The sequence below is a fragment of the Petromyzon marinus genome, unplaced genomic scaffold (assembly GCF_048934315.1).
Source record: "Petromyzon marinus isolate PM22_M1 ecotype Great Lakes invasive population unplaced genomic scaffold, UKy_Petmar_22M1.pri1.0 PM_G_Scaffold_119, whole genome shotgun sequence".
Classification (NCBI taxonomy): domain Eukaryota; kingdom Metazoa; phylum Chordata; class Hyperoartia; order Petromyzontiformes; family Petromyzontidae; genus Petromyzon; species Petromyzon marinus.
The window spans coordinates 60,995-79,648 of record NW_027422672.1 but is presented as its reverse complement, the minus strand read 5'-3'; the positions used below and the strand labels follow the sequence as shown (position 1 = coordinate 79,648).

The 18,654-nt window shown below is 49.9% G+C and overlaps 1 protein-coding gene and 1 long non-coding RNA gene across 4 annotated transcripts; both read left to right on the top strand.

Moving 5' to 3' along the window:
* Nucleotides 1-758: 758 nt before the first annotated feature.
* LOC142909408 (uncharacterized) lies at nucleotides 759-6,907 on the top strand. 2 transcript variants are annotated; one of them, XR_012932322.1, is made up of 6 exons: nucleotides 759-926; nucleotides 1,763-1,787; nucleotides 4,415-4,524; nucleotides 5,269-5,343; nucleotides 6,132-6,265; nucleotides 6,595-6,907. It is a non-coding gene; the product is annotated as an uncharacterized LOC142909408 (long non-coding RNA). The 2 variants fall into 2 exon arrangements; XR_012932321.1 differs by having other exon boundaries at nucleotides 760-926; nucleotides 1,763-1,896.
* A 3,419-nt stretch (nucleotides 6,908-10,326) lies between these two features.
* LOC142909403 (cyclin-J-like) lies at nucleotides 10,327-16,940 on the top strand. 2 transcript variants are annotated; one of them, XM_076059720.1, is made up of 7 exons: nucleotides 10,327-10,522; nucleotides 12,033-12,156; nucleotides 12,671-12,881; nucleotides 12,996-13,108; nucleotides 14,121-14,292; nucleotides 14,845-15,004; nucleotides 16,645-16,940. In XM_076059720.1, the coding sequence occupies exons 2-7, from the start codon at nucleotides 12,091-12,093 to the stop codon at nucleotides 16,880-16,882; spliced, it is 960 nt and encodes a 319-aa protein (XP_075915835.1). In that variant the 5' UTR covers nucleotides 10,327-10,522; nucleotides 12,033-12,090; the 3' UTR covers nucleotides 16,883-16,940. The 2 variants fall into 2 exon arrangements, with proteins under 2 accessions (XP_075915835.1, XP_075915836.1); XM_076059721.1 differs by having other exon boundaries at nucleotides 14,121-14,347; nucleotides 16,645-16,730.
* The last annotated feature ends 1,714 nt before the right edge of the window (nucleotides 16,941-18,654 follow it).

Below are 18,654 nucleotides of genomic sequence, written 5' to 3'. Positions count from 1 at the left end.
ACAGTGTATACAAACAGTGTACACACACACACTGTACACATAGACACCTGGGAGCCAGAAATCTTTCTGATGGGTCAAATACTCATTTCACTCATTAAAATGCAAATCAATTTATAACATTTTTGACATGCGTTTCTCTGGATTTTTGTTGTTATTCTGTCTCTCACTGTTCAAATAAATCTACCATTAAAATTATAGACTGATCATTTCCTTGTCAGTGGGCAAACGTACAAAATCAGCAGGGGATCAAAATATTTTTTTATTATTTTATTGTTTCCATTCTACGTGGTGACTTTACCGAAATAACCAAGAAGATGAATCCCTGCAGTCACGAAAGCTTTAAATCGAAATTTGAATTGCAAGTGCTTTGAGTGTGTGCACGTGCCGTGTGGAAACAAATTGTACAATACGCTTATGTTGGATATGATTATGTAATATCGTAGTATCGCCATATCGCGATAACTTTCGGAGTTAAATGTTGTACAATTCTGCAAGAGCGTTCCGAACTTTGATCGCGTTGTGTGAACGTCATCATTTGGAACGAACCAACTTACCGCTTTAAATAGGGGGGGGGGTCGCAGACGCAGTAATATTTTTTTAAAATATATATATACATCTCCAACAGCAATACAATGACTGAGCGACCGTGACTATCACAGTAGATTATTCAGCATATATTGTTTGAGTAAATACGATTCAAATTATGTGATGGAAGTGAAAGTATAAGATTGATAGTTTGAGCGTCAACCCTTGGCTGGGAGTGGTAGCTCCCAAGTGCCAATGGCTGACGCCTCTAGCCCGGCTCCCAGGACGCTTCTAAACTGTTCGGAACATAACGACTCACCACCCCCACCCACCCCTAAACTTGCACGAACAATTCCTCTCGCCCCTTAAAACTCTGAGCAGGATTGAACTCACGCGAACCGGTAAGTGGGTAAGTGGGTGTTTTGGTTTAAAAATTTTGACCACAAAAAAATCCGGTGTTGTGTGACCCCCGTTGCGGCGGTGACACCGCAGGCTGTGGTTGCTCCCCGCCGGGGAAGGCGTCTCCTTCTCGGTAGGCAATCCAGGCCATTCAGGCCCTCCCTGGCGTCTCGGGCCTAGTCTGTCACAAAGAAAATAAAGAATTAGACATGCTTTGTGGAACTGTTTTCACAGTAAGATACACAGGCAGCAGTCGTAAGAAGAAAGGCTGAAATACAATCGTCAGTAACAGAGGCGTTATGAAAAAGGGCCATTGCCCGATTATGCACCACAGAATTTACACTTAAGGGCAGTGTTATTGGTAAATATGTAGGGGTTTTTTTCTCTCGTGATATACCCGTCTTTGTATTTGTCCTCATGCTTTGGGTTTCGGGCTGTTCCACGCGAGTTTGAAGCCTTTGGTTAAACGAGGTAACACAACCACGGGTCAAGTTATCTTTTGATGCATCACAGCTGTCATAACCCGTACGGTTTACCCCGTATTCTTGTACAGAGACATTGAGTTTTCACGCCCATACGGGGTACAGCCGTTTCAATACGGGCAAAAAAACATGCTTTGGTAACAGTATTGTCTATTTGTGTTTCTACATTGTGATGGGACTTCGCAGGACGAACGTTGATATTCATAAAGACACGTGGTGGCCGATATGGTCTGAATTGATCTGTAATAAGGTAGGGGCACTGATAGAGGTTGACAGCTACGTGGTGGTGAGTGTACTCGAAGTGAATCTCTATTTGTGTGTTTCTCCCTTGTGATGGGACTTTGTTGTTGTTTTAGGCGGCTGCGGGACTGTGCAACGTTGGTGAGTGGCATAGGAGCGGTGGGGGCAACATCCATTGTAGAGTACAATGTCACTACGCTCCCACGTCTACGCTACCCTCCTCCACCAAGCCGCCACACGGACGAGCGTGGTGAAGTATGGTCAAATCATGACCCGGGGCGGCGTGGGGAGACCCTCGTCCGGCAATGGATTAACAAATTGGCTCTTACTGTTTATCTCCATATATATAAAAATATGCAAGGTTGTGATTGTGTGTGTTGTCTGTTCAAAATGTTTAGCGTACTTCCCGACATGCAACAAACTGGAAATTTGCCATGTGGGTATTTCCCAGACTGTACACCGTGCAAACATTATACAAATACACTTTTGTGTTTTTTTTAGGGGTGGGGAGGGGAGCTCAATAATGCCTAGATTTTATGCACGGCAAGTGAGCTGTGACGTCAAAGCTGTCACGTGACCCGTGCATGTGGAAGCGTCACGCATTGTAGTGTAGCGGTTAGCGTTGTCTGTGTGTGTGTGTTGTGGGGAGCGATAGTGTAGCGGTTAGCGCGCTGCGCTATGAACCTGGCGACCCAGGTTCGATTCCTGCTCACGGCCAACACCAGTGACGATTATCTGAACCGGTCCCGGGCCTCCCCTAGGTCGACTCAGCCTCAAATGAGTACCTGGTGCGGTGTGTAAACATTGCCACTAGGAAGACAAAGGCGGTCGAGCGTGGTGCTGGCCACCCACCCCCTCGTGTACCGTCCCGGCCTTCATAGGTGCTCGCTAACAGCACTTGCTCCTACAGTCTGTTAAGGCTATATGGGGGATCTTTTTGTGTCTGTGTGTGTCTGTGTGTGTGTCTGTGTGTTTGTGTCTGTGTGTGGAAGCCTAATGCATTGTAGTGTAGTGGTTAGCGCTACGCCGCGCTACGAACCCGGCGACCCGAGTTCGATTCCCGCTCACGGCCACCACCGGTGACGATTATTTGAACCGGTCCTGGGCCTCCCCTAGGTCGACTCAGCCTCTAACGACTAACTGTTGTGGTGTGAACATCGCCACTGGGGAGACAAAGGCGGCCGGGTGTGGTGAATTCAAGCCTGGGTAGTACAGCTAGTCCTGTATATACCTACACAGCCTACATACAACAGAATAAGTAGTATCTCTTGGCCCTGTAGTTGTATCTACTGACTGTACAGTAGTATCTACTGAGCCAGTAGTAGCTACTGACTGTTTAGTAGTATTTACTGACTGTAGTAACTACTGACCGTAGTAGTATTTACTGGCCCTACAGTAGTGTCTACCGACTCTATAGTAGTAACGACTAACTGTATAGTAGTATCTGCTGACTCTATAGGAGTATTCACTGACTATAGTAGTAACTACTAACTCTATATCAGTATCTACTCACTCTATAGTAGTGCCTACTGACTCTAGTAGCTACTGACCGTAGTTGTATCTGCTGACTGTAGCAGTATTTGCTGACTGTAGTGGTATAGTCTGACTGTTTTAGTATCTACTAACTCTATATAGCGGTATGTACCAACTCGATAGCATTATTTACTATTACTACAGCAGTGCATACCGACTGTGGTGGATCCTGCTCTCACTACAGCAGTGCATACTTACTGTGGTGGTAACTGCTATCACTACAGCAGTGCATACTGACTGTGGCGGTACTTGCTATCACTACAGACCAATTTACTCTGACAGAGACCCACAGACTCACACAGAGACCCATAGACTCACACAGAGACAAATTTACTCTGACAGAGACCCACAGACTCACACAGAGACCCATAGACTGATAGACTCACACAGATACCAATTTACTCTGACAGAGGCCCACAGACTCACACAGAGACCCATAGACTCACACAAATACCAATTTACTCTGACAGAGGCCCACAGATTCACACAGAGACCCATAGACCCACACAGAGACCAGTTTACTCTGACAGAGACCCACAGACTCACACAGAGCCCCATAGACTCACACAGAGACAAATTTACTCTGACAGAGACCCACAGACTCACACAGAGACCCATAGACTCACACAGATACCAATTTACTCTGATAGAGGCCCACAGACTCACACAGATACCCATAGACTCACACAGATACCAATTTACTCTGACAGAGGCCCAAAGACTCACACAGATACCCATAAGCCCACAGACTCACACAGAGACCCATAGACTCACGACACAGGCGGTCCCCACGAGGTGGTCGTCAGCCGTGCCCGGCGGCTGAGCATTACTCACCCCCCCCCCCCCCACCACGTCGCTGTCTCCACAGCTGCCGTGATGAGTGTCGCTGTCTTCCTGCTGTCTCCACAGCTGCTGTGACGAGTGTCGCTGTCTTCCTGCTGTCTCCACAGCTGCCGTGACGAGTGTCGCTGTCTTCCTGCTGTCTCACAGCTACCGTGACGAGTGTCGCTGTCTTTCTGCTGTCTCCACAGCTACCGTGACGAGTGTCGCTGTCTTCCTGCTGTCTCCACAGCTGCCGTGACGAGTGTCGCTGTCTTCCTGCTGTCTCCACAGCTGCCGTGACGAGTGTCGCTGTCTTCCTGCTGTCTCTACAGCTGCCGTGACGAGTGTCGCTGTCTTCCTGCTGTCTCACAGCTGCCGTGACGAGTGTCGCTGTCTTCCTGCTGTCTCCACAGCTGCCGTAATTAGTGCCGGTGACTCCAGGTTGTCTCTGGCCGCTGCCGTGATGAGTGCCGGTGACTCCAGGTTGTCTCTGGCCGCTGCTGGAGCTCACAGGAACATTCTGGTGAGTCGCTTTTAGGGGGGCTCACCGGTGCTCTGTGTACTACTATACACTGTACACCACTATACACTGTACGCTATACTATACACTGTACGCTATACTATACACTGTACACTATACACTGTACACTATACTATACACTGTACACTATACTATACACTGTACGCTATACTATACACTGTACACTATACTATACACAACTATACACTACATTACTATACACTACACAACTATACACTGTACACTATACACAACTATACACTACATTACTATACACTACACAACTATACACTGTACACTATACACAACTATACACTACAATTACTATACACTACACTACTATGCACTACATTACTATACACTACACTACTATACACTACACTATACCCTACACTACTATAAACTACAGTACTATACGCTACTATACACTATGCACTACTATACACTACAATGTAATATACACTACTATACACTACAATCGGTCCTGGGCCTCCCCTAGGTTGACTCAAAAGAGTAGCTGGTGTAGCGGTGTGTCGTAGTAAACAAAGCCACTGGGGAGACAAAGGCGGTTCGGCGTGGTGCTGGCCACCCACCCCCTCATGTGCCACAGTGCCGGCAGCCTTGATAGGTGCTTCTCTTCGCTAACAGCACTTGCCCCTATAGCCTGCCGTGGCTACACGGGGGACCTTTGTGTCTGTGTGAGTGATGACATGTGGCTCCGTGATGCCTCTGTCCGCTGGGATGCAGCTGAAGCCGGTGCCTGCGATGCTTCGTCTGCTGCAGTCGGTCGGTGTCGAGGGCGACACATTCACGTGGGAGCAGGTGGGTCCCATCACGACCACCAACACCATCATCATCTGCGTGGCTAGGAGATGTTGACTACCTCGCCTGGTGTACAGGAGGTCGTGGGACCCACCATCATCATTATCAGGGTGGCTAGGAGATGTTGACTACCTCGCCTGGTGTACAGGAGGTCGTGGATTCCATCGCGAACCTGACACCTGCTGTATAATTTGGATTTGCAGGATTATCACACATGGCTACGTGCGGTGCGAAAGAAGTTCAACATAGTACAGACGTTACACTCACCCACCCACTCACCCAACCACTCGTCCACCCACTCATTCACTGACCTACTCACTCAGCCACCCACTCACCCAACCACTCACCCACTCCATTTACCCACACACTAACACTCACTCATCCAACCACTCACTCATCCACTCACTCACCCAACCACTCACTCGACTCACCCTCTAACCCATCCACTCACCCTCTAACCCATCCACTCACTGACTAGTCCATCTCTTCCGCCCATGCCACTAAATCACTGATCCACCCACCCACTCACTGATTCTCTCACTGATCCACACACCCACTCACTCACCTACTCACTCACCTACCCACCCACTCACCCACTCAATCACTCAACCACCCACTCACCTACCCACCCACTCACCCACTCAATCACTCAACCACCCACTCACTAACTCATCCACTCACTCACCCACTCACTCACCCACCCACCTACTCACCCACTCAGTCACCCACTCGTGTGTGTGCATGCATGCGTGTGTGCATGTGTGTGTGTGTGTGTGCGTTCCACGTAGGCGCACCACTACGTGGGACAATACATCAAGCGAAGACAACTTTACGATGTAGAGAGGCCGTACCTGGTGAGGTGTGGCGGGGACCCCCTGGGGGAGGTGTTTGGTGTGGAGGGATTCTCACTCAGAGATCCCAGGTGAGGGAGATACAAAGAGGGTGGAGAGAGAGTGGGTGGGTGAGTGAGTGTGGGTGAGCGGATGAGTTATTTAGTGAGTGAGTGGGAAGGCGAGTGGGGGCGTGAATTATTGAGTGGATGGGTGAGCTGTTTAGTGAGTGGGCGAGTGATTGAGTGGGTGAATATTCTTTGGTTCTTTCACTAAAGTCACGTAGATAGAAAAATTATAATAAAGAAAGTGAAATAAAAATAAACAAGCACAAGAGAGAGAGGGGTGGAGAGAGAGAGAGGGGCGGGAGATAGAGCCTGCATCCAAACGCAGCCTGGATCTCCCTGTCTCTCTCTTCCAGACACTCGGTGGCAGCGCTGTTCGTGAAGTCATTCTCCATAGTGACGGCCGACAGCAGGCGAGATGAAGTTCCCCTCCCTCCTCCTCACTCCCTCCCTCCTTCTCACTCCCTCCCCGGGTTCATAGCGCGACGTAGCACTAACTACTACTACACTACCGCTACCCATATACAGTCACACACTCACACACTCACACATTCACTCACTCACTCTCTTCTTTTTCTTCCCCTTCAGCCGGTGCCAACGTCACCACCACCTCCACCACTTCCTCTCCATCTTGCGCTCCAACCGGTGGCGGTGCTGTTGGTGTGGGTGGTGGTGGTGGTGGTGTGCGTGGTGGTGTGGGTGGTTGTGGTGGTGGTAGTGGTGTGGGTGGTGGTGGCGGTGGTGTGGGTGGTGGTTGTGATGGTGGTGGTGTGGGTGGTGGTGGTGGTGTTGGTGTGGTTGGTGGTGTTGGTGTGGGTGGTGGTGTTGGTGTGGGTGGTGGTGGCAGTGGTGGTGGCGGTGGTGTGGGTGGTGGTGTTGGTGTGGGTGATGGTGGTGGTGTGGGTGGTGGTGTTGGTGTGGGTGGTAGTGTTGGTGTTGTTGGTGTGGTTGGTGGTGTGGGTGGTGCTGGTGGTGTGGGTGGTGCTGGTGGTGTTATCGTGGGTGAGTGCGTGGTATGCCGGAGTGAGCCGCGTAGCTGCACGTTAGTTCACGGCGACAGCGGTCACCTTGCCACGTGCCGCCGCTGCGCCTTGGAGCTGCAGCGGCGTGGCATGGCCTGCCCACTCTGCCGCAGGGAGATCCACTCTGTGGTGCACACGTTCCTGTCCTGACACGACACACAACAGACACACACAGACACACACACAGACACAACAACAACAACCGCCATTCGCCACTAAGTGGCGGTGACGTCACCACGACGCTTGTGCCAGGCTATGTGTACCCTGAGGCAACGTGAAGTGCAGAACGTCCGCTGGCAGGTCACAGGGCAGACCCAGGTGCCACGGGTCGACTGACTGAGATGACTGGCTGATGCACCACCTGTGCCTCCTACTGTGCCAACCTGCTGTGCTTTAGCCACCCGGCGCTCCGCTCGTTCTGAGCGTCGCTCCTCCGCCCTCCGTTGTTGTTGGAGTGCGACTACCTCTAACTGCCCAGTAGCATCCTTCACGAGCCTCCTCCACAGAGGCCGATCTTGGCACCGCTGGTACCAGTCATCGGCAAGTCCACTCAGCTCCACGTCCTCCTGTACCACATCACTCCATCTCTTCTCTAGCCCGTGCCGCGCCCGCTTAGCCCCCTCAATCCGGCCAAACAAAAGCTGTTTCGGCATGCGGTGGCTGGGCATGCGGGCTACATGACCCAGCCATCGCAGCCTTGCCTGCCGGAGGAGCTCACCGATGGGACCCTGCCCAGATCTTTCAAGGATTTGTGAGCTCCTCACACAATCCAGTCTGGTTAAACCCAGGATGGATCGTAGGCAGGCCAGCCTAAATGTTTCCAACCGGCGAAGATGTTCCATTAGGGGGGTCCACGTTTCGCAAGCGTAAAGAAGGGAGGGAATGACCGTGGCCGAGAAAACCTGAAGCTTATTGCGGAGCGACAGACCAGGTAGCTTCCACACAGCGTTACGCAACCGATGAAAAGATATTGCCGCTCGACTGATTCGGAGTGAGACCTCTGCTGTTAAACTGGAGCCAGTCATAAGCACACTGCCCAGGTATGGGAAACTCTCCACTCTCTCCACAACTGCCCCATCACCGATTGGGAGTTGTGGGGGTGGAGTGTCCGATGGTACAAAATACACAGACATACACACACAGACACGCACACACACAGACATGCACAACAATAACAACAACTGCCATTCGCCACTAAGTGGCGAATCGCGTCACCACGACGCTTGTGCCAGGACATGTGCACCTTGAGGCCACGTGAAGTGTCGAACGACCGCTGGCAGGAGGTCACGGGGCAGACCCAGGTGCCACGGGTCGACTGACTGAGATGAGATACACACAAAGAGATACAGAGAGACAGATACACAGACACAGATACACACAGACACACACAGACACAGATACACAGAGAGACAGAGAGAGACAGATAGATACACAGAGAGCGTTTGTTAATTTATGTCTCCTTAAGGACAATTTAATGTTCATGTTTTTACCTCAGAATGTAAAAAAAATGTTCCTCGTAATGTTCAAAATATTTTTTTGTCTACCTCAGAATGTTTATAAAAAAAATTAACCTCAGAATGTTATTTTTTTACCTCAATGTAAAAAAGATTTGCTTTTACCTCAGAATAAAAAAATGTTTACCTCAATGTAGAAATTCTATTTTTTTACCTCACTCGCACTCTTGAATGCGTTTATTGCCGTTTAATATATTAAACTTTTGCACATTTTACCTCATCGTTTCCTGTCATCACTTTACGAGTTCACCGTGTGTGCACTGTGTGTGTGGGGAGCGTTGGTGCGGCAAAGCAAACCCCTCCAGTGAAGGCCCCCCGTGTGGCATCTAACAGACTGTAGGGGCAAGTGTCTCTTAGCAGCTCGCAGCAGCTGCGACCACCGTCACGACAAAATTATCTTACATCCACGTCCACCCTCTGTGAATATTCACACGCATGTGGGAGACGCGCTAACCCATCCCTAGCGATCCGAGCGGTGCGTCTTAAGAGTGCGAGGATTATTCTCCTGGCCGCTCTAACGCCGTTCCCACGTGACGAGCGACCTGACGGAGCTGCTTTCACTTGGTGCAGGGCAGGCCGCTCGCGTGGACCAAGATTGGCACAGCAGCTCAGTGAGGGGCCCCCTTACACCCTGGTGGCAATACACTTAGTTTAGTTTTACTTAGGGTCTCTGTTAGTGTGGGTCTCTGTGGGTATCTGTGTGGGTCTCTATGGGTCTCTGTGGGTCTCTATGAGTATGGGTCTCTGTGGGTATGGGTCTCTGTGGGTCTGTGTGGGTCTCTATGAGTATGGGTCTCTGTGGGCCTGTGTGGGTCTCTATGAGTGTGGGTCTCTGTGAGTCTATGTGGGTCTCTGTGAGTCTGTGTGGGTCTCTATGAGTATGGGTCTCTGTGAGTGTGTGTGGGTCTCTATGGGTCTCTGTGGGTCTATGTGGGTCTCTATGAGTATGGGTCTCTGTGGGTGTCTGTGTGGGTCTCTATGAGTATGGGTCTCTGTGGGTGTCTCTGTGGGTCTGTGTGGGTCTCTATGAGTATGGGTCTGTGGGTCTATGTGAGTGTGGGTGTCTGTGGGTCTCTGTGAGTCTATGTGGGTCTCTATGAGTCTCTTTGGGTGTCTGTGCGTCTCTATGAGTCTCTGTGGGTGTCTCTGTGGGTCTCTATGAGTCTCTGTGGGTGTCTCTGTGGGTCTCTATGAGTCTCTGTGGGTGTCTCTGTTGGTCTGTGTGGGTCTCTGTGAGTCTGTGTGGGTCTCTATGAGTATTGGTCTCTATGAGTCTGTGAGTCTGTGTGGGTCTCTGTGGGTCTCTGTGGGTCTCTATGAGTCTCTATGGGTCTGTGTGGGTCTCTATGAGTATGGGTCTCTGTGAGTATGGGTCTCTGTGGGTCTCTATGGGTCTGTGTGGGTCTTTCCCTCCCCCCTCTTTATCCCCTGGCCGTCGCCTCCCCCTCGGGTGCGGCCACGCCCACACCTCATCCAATCAGGAGTCTCTGGCTCACGGATGACGCGTCACCTCCGGCTTCCGGCGCTCAGCAGCACTTCCGGGGGCGTGGAGAGTCCTGGGAGTCGGCGGCTGCGTCACGTGACGACTCCCACGTGGCTGCGTGCTGCCCGCTCCGTCCGTAGTTACCGTGAAAGACTTGAGACTTGCTGTATTTAGACTATATCGTGACATATTGAGGCGTTTAAACAATCACGGTTTGTTACTTGAACGATTTCCCTTCCCGCCGTGTAATAATGGACAGTGTTTGGTAAGACTTTGTTTTATTTTTCATCATAACGGGACACATTTTTTACATTATTCCACATGCATAGCGGGGGGTAGGGTGTGAGCTTGAGACGTTTGGAAGCCGGTTTAGCATGAGCACTTTTAAGATTTCGTCAATAATGTAATCGGTGTTGCTCAAGCAAATGCATTATGAAGTTTGCACACGTGTCAATAACAAATTGCATTTATTTTTTACACATGGGAAAATGTGTTCATTTTTTTTTGCAGAAAATTGCAAATGTAGTTTCTTTTCCAAGTGTTGTGAAAATTCTGCCTTTATTCTTAATGCTCTGTTGAGCACGAAGTGCCCGTGGCGTAACCTGTGGTAATCTCCATATATATGAAAGGCAAAGTTGTGATTGTGTGTGTTGTCTGTACTTCTCCACATGCAACAAACTGGAAATTTGCCATGTGGGTACTTTCCAGACTGTACACCATGCACAAATTATGAAAATACACTTTTGTATATTTTTTTAGGGGGGGGGGCTCAATAATGTATTTATTTTTTGCACGGCAAGTGAGCTGTGACGTCAAATCTGTCACGTGACCACTTGTGTGCACCCAGCACGTGCCTGTCCGAGTAATAAACTCCACTTGTGAACACTTGTGTGTACCCAGCACGTGCCTGCCCAAGTAATAAACTCCACTTGTGTGTACCCAGCACGTGCCTGCCCGAGTAATAAACTCCACACGTGAACACTTGTGTGTACCCAGCACGTGCCTGCCCGAGTAATAAACTCCACACGTGAACACTTGTGTGTGTACCCAGCACGTGCCTGTCCGAGTAATAAACTCCACTCGTGAACACTTGTGTGAACCCAGCACGTGCCTGTCCGAGTAATAAACTCCACTCGTGAACACTTGTGTGAACCCAGCACGTGCCTGTCCGAGTAATAAACTCCACTCGTTAACACTTGTGTGTGTACCCAGCACGTGCCTGTCCAAGTAATAAACTCCACTCGTTAACACTTGTGTGTACCCAGCACGTGCCTGTCCAAGTAATAAACTCCACTCGTTAACACTTGTGTGCGCCCAGCACGTGCCTGTCCAAGTAATAAACTCCACTCGTGAACACTTGTGTGAACCCAGCACGTGCCTGTCCGAGTAATAAACTCCACTCGTTAACACTTGTGTGTACCCAGCACGTGCCTGTCCGAGTAATAAACTCCACTCGTGAACACTTGTGTGAACCCAGCACGTGCCTGTCTGAGTAATAAACTCCACTCGTGAACACTTGTGTGTACCCAGCACGTGCCTTTCTGAGTAATAAACTCCACTCGTGAACACTTGTGTGTACCCAGCACGTGCCTGTCCGAGTAATAAACTCCACTTGTGTGTACCCAGCACGTGCCTGTCCAAGTAATACACTCCACTCGTGAACACTTGTGTGTACCCAGCACGTGCCTGTCCGAGTAATAAACTCCACTTGTGTGTACCCAGCACGTGCCTGTCCAAGTAATAAAATCCACACGTGAACACTTGTGTGTACCCAGCACGTGCCTGCCCAAGTAATAAACTCCTGAGCACGAGGCGCGAGCGACTAGCCAAGACATGGACAGAAGCGAGTGGTGGCAAGGCGAGTTGGCAGACGACGTCTACCGCGTCCTTCGAGAGAAGGTATCCGCCTCTCTCATTAATAGGCCTCCTACACGCAGACGCAAATCCCACGAACTGATTTACACGGCACGTACGTTTGAGTGCTCGACTCGCAGTGGGAAAGTTGCAAGTTCAATCCTGGCCAGCGGGTCGACCCGGCCCCCTATCTCTCCGGGGACTATAACACGAGCGATATGGTACCTTGTGGAAGAATAAAAGTGGCTGTGCTTTGGAGGTACGGATCTCCACACCTTATGGTTTTTTTTCATCATAGGCTGAGGACTACCGAATGAGTTCTTCGCCATCTTTCACTCGCTTGAACAGGGAGACAATTTGGCCCGTGGCTTTTGTCACTCTTGGTTTGCGTGACGGCGAAAATTAACTGCTGTGGCCCACCGTAACCGGGCACGTCGCCTCCTTAGACCCCCAGAATAATCTATTATCGTTTAAAAACACCTCTTGACCTCTTGACCCAACTCTACAGCGTCCCAACTGCTCTCCCAACCCCGTGTCCTCTGTTTTTTCCCCCTCGCAGGAGCTGTCGCTGCCTCGGTTTTGCGCACGCTCGCCCCAGCTGCACCTCCGTCGCCACTTCGTCGACCTCCTGGCAACTCTGAGCGAGCAGCTGCAGCTGGGTGTGGCCACGCACCACCTGGCCATCCCGATGTTAGACGTGTTCATGGACCGCCACAACATCACCGTCCGCTGCCTCTACACCTGCTCAATCTGCTACCTCATTATAGCAGGTCGGTCAATCGCTCACGTGACCCACCCACCCACCCGATCACTCGCTCATCTCTCGCTCGCACGCTTGGTCGCTTGTTCACCGTCGGCATGCGTGTCCCTGACACCCTGCGCAGCCAAGTTCGAGGAGATGGGTGAGCAGGTGCCGCGACTGGACTGGGTGAACCGGCTGGAGGTGATGACCAAGCAAGGGCTGAGTCTGTCCAAGGAGGAATTGCAGCAGACGGAGGTAGCTGCATGCCCATATTAATTTGGCATGCAATGTTTCACCCCAGAACCGTTCCGTGCATTGTCATGATTCAAGGTCGCGATTTGATTCAAGAAACCAATTGTTTTGTCTTGTTACTTTACAATCTTACTCTTTGGGTCTGTCGGTAAAGTCACGTAGATAGAAAAATAATTTTAAAAATCTCGACGTTTCGATGGCAACACAAGCAGTCGTCCTCAGGTGATTGCTTTTGTTGCGATCGAAACGTCAAAGACCCAAAGAATATGAACACATCATCTCTGTTTCATGCCAACTAATTATTCTGTAGACAATTTGAATGTACAGCCCGAATTTGAATATAGAAGCGTGTCTTCTTACTAGATAACAGGAAGGCAAAAGCTGCAGAATAACATTACCACAGCAGACCTGACGAATGAACGTGGAGTGGTGCTCATTTATTTGTATGGCACTGGAACAAGTGCAGGAAATTCTCCCATCCTATGGTGGGGCTCAGTCTCTCCATAAAACAATCACCCCGTGACGATTTGCTTGCGATGCGATGGAAACGTCGTGATATTTTTTTATTAATTTTTCAAATCTACGCGGCTTTACCGACAGACCCAAAAGAATATGATGGTCTTCTTTGGTTCTTTCGGTAAAGTCACATAGAATGAGAATAAAATAATAACTCGATAAAATAAAATAACACAATAATGAGAATATTATTGTGTTATTTTATCAATTTATTATTTTATTCTCATTCTACGTGACTTTACCAAAAGAACCAAAGAAGATGAATCCTTGCAAGTCACGAAAGCTTCAAATCGAAATTTAATATGATGGTCATTGCATTTACCCGTGCAGACGAAGGGCCGAGTTGACTCCTTGACCAGACATTTGAACTGTTTTGCGAGCCATGCACCAAATAAACCCTCCAGGCAACACGCAGCAGCGTGGCGGACTGAATGCTTCACGGAGTGGTGGCAGCTGTGCCGTGCCAGCCCACTCTCCCGTCTGCCTCCCCCCTGCACAGTTCCTGCTGCTGCGTACACTCGACTGGAACCTGTGCACGCCCACAGCGGCGCACTTCGTGGACCACTTCCTGTGGCTGTCGCGGCGTGAGGACGCCCCGGCTGGAGGCTCGTCCTACCGGCACGCGTACACCATCAAGTACACGGCCCACTTCCTTCAGCTCGCCCTGCAAGGTGCTCGCAGAGCTGTAGAGGAGCGCTTCGTAGGCACCGGCCTTGCAGCGCTAAGGTGACCGGCGACAGAAGGGGCAGTGCCTGAAACGTCACCGAATATATATATTTTTGTCCAACGTCGGAATGTTTGTTCAAATGTTCAGGGTGCCGTTGGCCCAACGTTCCTCATTCACTGGGTGCTTGTGCGTTTAAGCGTCTGTGTGCCTGCCTGTCATTCCTGTGTGCAGGGTAGAGGTGGCGTAGCGGTTAGCGCTACGCTGCAGCTACGACCCTGGACACCCTGGTCCAACGCCCGCTCACGGCTATCACCGGTGACGATTATCTGAACCGGTCCTGGGCCTCCCCTAGGTCGACTCGGCCTCAAATGAGTAACTCAATGCGGTGTGTAAACATCGCCAGCACTGGGGAGACAAAGGCGGCCGGGCGTGGTGCTGACCGCCCACCCCCTCGTGTGTCGTGCCGACCTTCATAGGTGCTGCTACTCGCTAGCAGCACTTGCCCCAACAGTCTGTTAAGGCTAAACGGAGGGTTATTGTCTTTGTGTGTATGCAGACCACGTATTCCTGAGTTTCCGTCCATCCGTGGTGGCGGCTGCAAGCATAGCATTGGCCCGTATAGAAGTGAAGCTGCCCTCTGCGTGGACTCTGTACATGCAACACTTCACTGGCCTTGCCTGGGAGATGATCCTGCCATGCGCGGAGCAGCTGATTTGGTGATTTGCACGACAAACAACACAAAGCTCTCCTAAGTGACCGTTTAAGAGACCTATTAAGGCTGAGTTGTGGCTCACGAGGCAGCAACGTGCTCTTTTCTCTCCACAATTTATGTTTACAAACCATACCGGTTACCCGTTAAAGCCGAATTTACCCAAGGGAAATTGAATACAGGTTATGCATCGCTGCCCAAACCATCACTGCTGCCCAAACCATCACTGCTTTAAGATTAACTGTTAGTCACAGGAAGGTGAAAGTGCCTCCCAGATCAACTGAGCAATGTCGGTGGGACCAAGGTAGTCATGTCGATTCAACATTCACACGGTGGAGGCCAGTATCTCCAGAGGACAAATACTGTTGTCAAGTTGGCATGACGAGAGACTACTAAAAAAACCAACGAGTATGCCATTGTGCAACAGATGGCAAATATTTTAAACAATATCCATGACGACTAAATGAAGCTGATATGTGGATTCCTGTGCGTGCGAATTTCACGTCCTAGTCCATCACGGATGCCCTGAGACTCGGTGAGGGGCCCCAGCATTACCCATGGTGCCTTGTGACTCATTGGTAGATGGGCCCTTATGGTTGAGGTTTCTCATCACCTTGCTGAATTAAATAAGCAGATGAACGCTAAACGAGTAGACATTCTTACGGTGCTGTTGCTGGCTTCTTAGCATTTTGGGCCTGTGCTTAGCGACCGTTATTTAAACTTAACAACATTAAGTTGCACACTCTTAATTTTTAGAGATTGGGAAGTATGCTTTTCAGATTTTGCCCCAGGGTTTTTTCCACTTATGCTATATTGAGGACAAACTACTACAAACGACAGTACTATGCAGTGGTGTTAATTACTGCAGTACATCCCATGTGTTTTTATTGATGTCAAATTATTATATTGCTGTCAAGGGCACGGTGTGATATTGGGTTCAAGGATTACAAGATGGCTTGAACCTAACATGATTAGACACACAGGCATGGACCTGTGTGTGTCAAGATGGGCTTGAACCTAATATGATTAGACACACAGGCATGGACCTGTGTGTGTCAAGATGGGCATGAACCTAACATGATTAGACCCACAGGCATGGACCTGTGTGCGTCAAGATGGGCTTGAACCTAACATGATTAGACACACAGGCATGGACCTGTGTGTGTCAAGATGGGCTTGAACCTAACATGATTAGACACACAGGCATGGACCTGTGTGTGTCAAGATGGGCTTGAACCTAACATGATTAGACCCACAGGCATGGACCTGTGTGTGTCAAGATGGGCTTGAACCTAACATGATTAGACACACAGGCATGGACCTGTGTGTGTCAAGATGGGCTTGAACCTAACATGATTAGACCCACAGGCATGGACCTGTGTGTGTCAAGATGGGCTTGAACCTAACATGATTAGACCCACAGGCATGGACCTGTGTGTGTCAAGATGGGCTTGAACCTAACATGATTAGACACACAGGCATGGACCTGTGTGTGTCAAGATGGGCTTGAACCTAACATGATTAGACACACAGGCATGGACCTGTGTGTGTCAAGATGGGCTTGAACCTAACATGATGAGACCCACAGGCATGGACCTGTGTGTCTGTTCTAACTCTACGTCCTCCCCCTGTGTTCGAACTCTTCAGTAAATACAACTTCAACAGGAAGCAGGTCATGGAGCTTCAGGAAAATCCTGCTGTCCACTCTGAGCAGCCCTCCCACTCAGCCTCAGCCATACCACGTGTGCCTCGTCACCAGTCAACTCAACAGCAGCAGCAGCAGCCACAGCCACTACAGCAGCCACAGCAACAGCAGCAACAGCAGCAGCAACAGCAGCAGCCACAGCAGCAGCAACAGCAGCAACAGCAGCAGCAGCAACAGTAGCAACAACAGCAACAACAGCAACAGCAACAACAGCAACAGCAACAACAGCAACAGCAGCAGCAGCCACAGCAGCAGCAGTCACAGCAGCAGCAACAGCAGCAACAAATGATGCAGCAGCAGCAGCCACAGCAGCAGCAGGAGGAGCAGAAGCACTGAGTGCCCACGCCGTGCCCCCCACGCCGTGCCCCCCACGCCGTGCCCCCCACGCCGTGCCCCCCCCCCCCCCACGCTGCCTCGTGCCGGCCAAGCATCTGGTGCCCAAGTCGGTGCAGACGCCACCTGTGGAGGTGGGTCAGGAGATGGAGTCGTCGTCGCCGCCGCTGCCGCCGCCGTTCAGCAAAGAGACCCTTGGCAACATTTGGGATGACCACGATTTGGCCGCGCAAGCCGCGTGTCAGCAGGAACCTGGCCATCGAGCCGCACAACAGATATATCGGCGGGCTGTGCGGCGCTTGATGTTGCGTTTTCGGCAGGGCACTGATTTCAGGAATGCAGAACGCGGAGCGAGTTGTCGGTCAAAGCTCAGCTCGTCAGAGCTTTGGTCGGCAAGCTGGGGGGGTGGGGGGTGTTCAAGGGGGCTGTAGATTACCGGCAACGAAAGCGTCACAGAATCTTCGTGACGGTTGCAAATTTCAATTAATGAGGTGTCGTGCCGCACGCAATCCCGCGAATATCGCAAACCGACTTCCGCTGGTCAAGAGGCCAGCCGAACGCCGACAAATAGTGGGTCGGCCTGCAGTTAAAAGCCACGCTGTTGGGGCCCGGCTCCGCTCTGGCCATTTTATGTTTGGCCATGAATTCAAATGGCCAAAGAGACATAGTAAGAATTGTCTTCAAGCCTAAGTGAGCATTGGTTGATGCTTATTTTCACGGGAGTTTCTCAGCCAATGAAGGTATTTTTTAAGGACATGTCTGTGAAGCGATCGTTGCCGTTCCACAAAGCGGTACTTACTGCGTCAATCCCGGAGGAATAATTGGTCGCGAAAGCCTACGTGTTAAACTGGAATAATTGTAGAATCCACCTCTGTGTGCGAATTGAACTGGTGACTATCTGGTTATAGGTTGGACACTTTTATCACTGCGCTACACTGAACAACATTACCAAATACACTGAACATAATGTGCCATCTGTTTAGCCGTTAAAAGAATTGAGGAGAAAAAAATAACCATGCGTGGAATTTGTACCAATCTCATGTCTCTGTTGCGGGGCATAGTGTTAGCCCAAAGCCACCCAGACACTTCCATTAAACAGTGCGAACTCTCTGCTACTTGTTTTTATATATTGCGACCTTGTCACTTATGCATCTCTCAGAAAGAATGTGTATTAATGAAATTACGTGAAATTGTAGGGATGGCAAAGTCAGGTTCGCAGTTTTCTACATCGACATGTGAAAGATGCTGCTACGGACAGGTGTAATGCTGTAATTTCATTGTGGATAATTATGTACACTTTAAATGGGCACATTTAATCCTGTGTGTGACTGGGTGACAGCATTTAGATTCAGAATTATCTCTTGCATGTGAGACAAGGGAATCATTCATTGTTTTAGACTATTAATCTAGAGAAAATTGTGTTACTGATAAAACTGTCTTCCTGCTCAAACGATCATGGCATGATATTCGTATTTGTGGTCCTGATCCAGTGTTGGTAATTCCTTTAATATCACCATCAAAGACTAGTTAAACCTGCAATTGACGAAAAAATCCGATCATAACAGCGCAGGTTGTAAAATCATGTTTTACTTGCGAATAAACACCAACGGTTTCTTCTT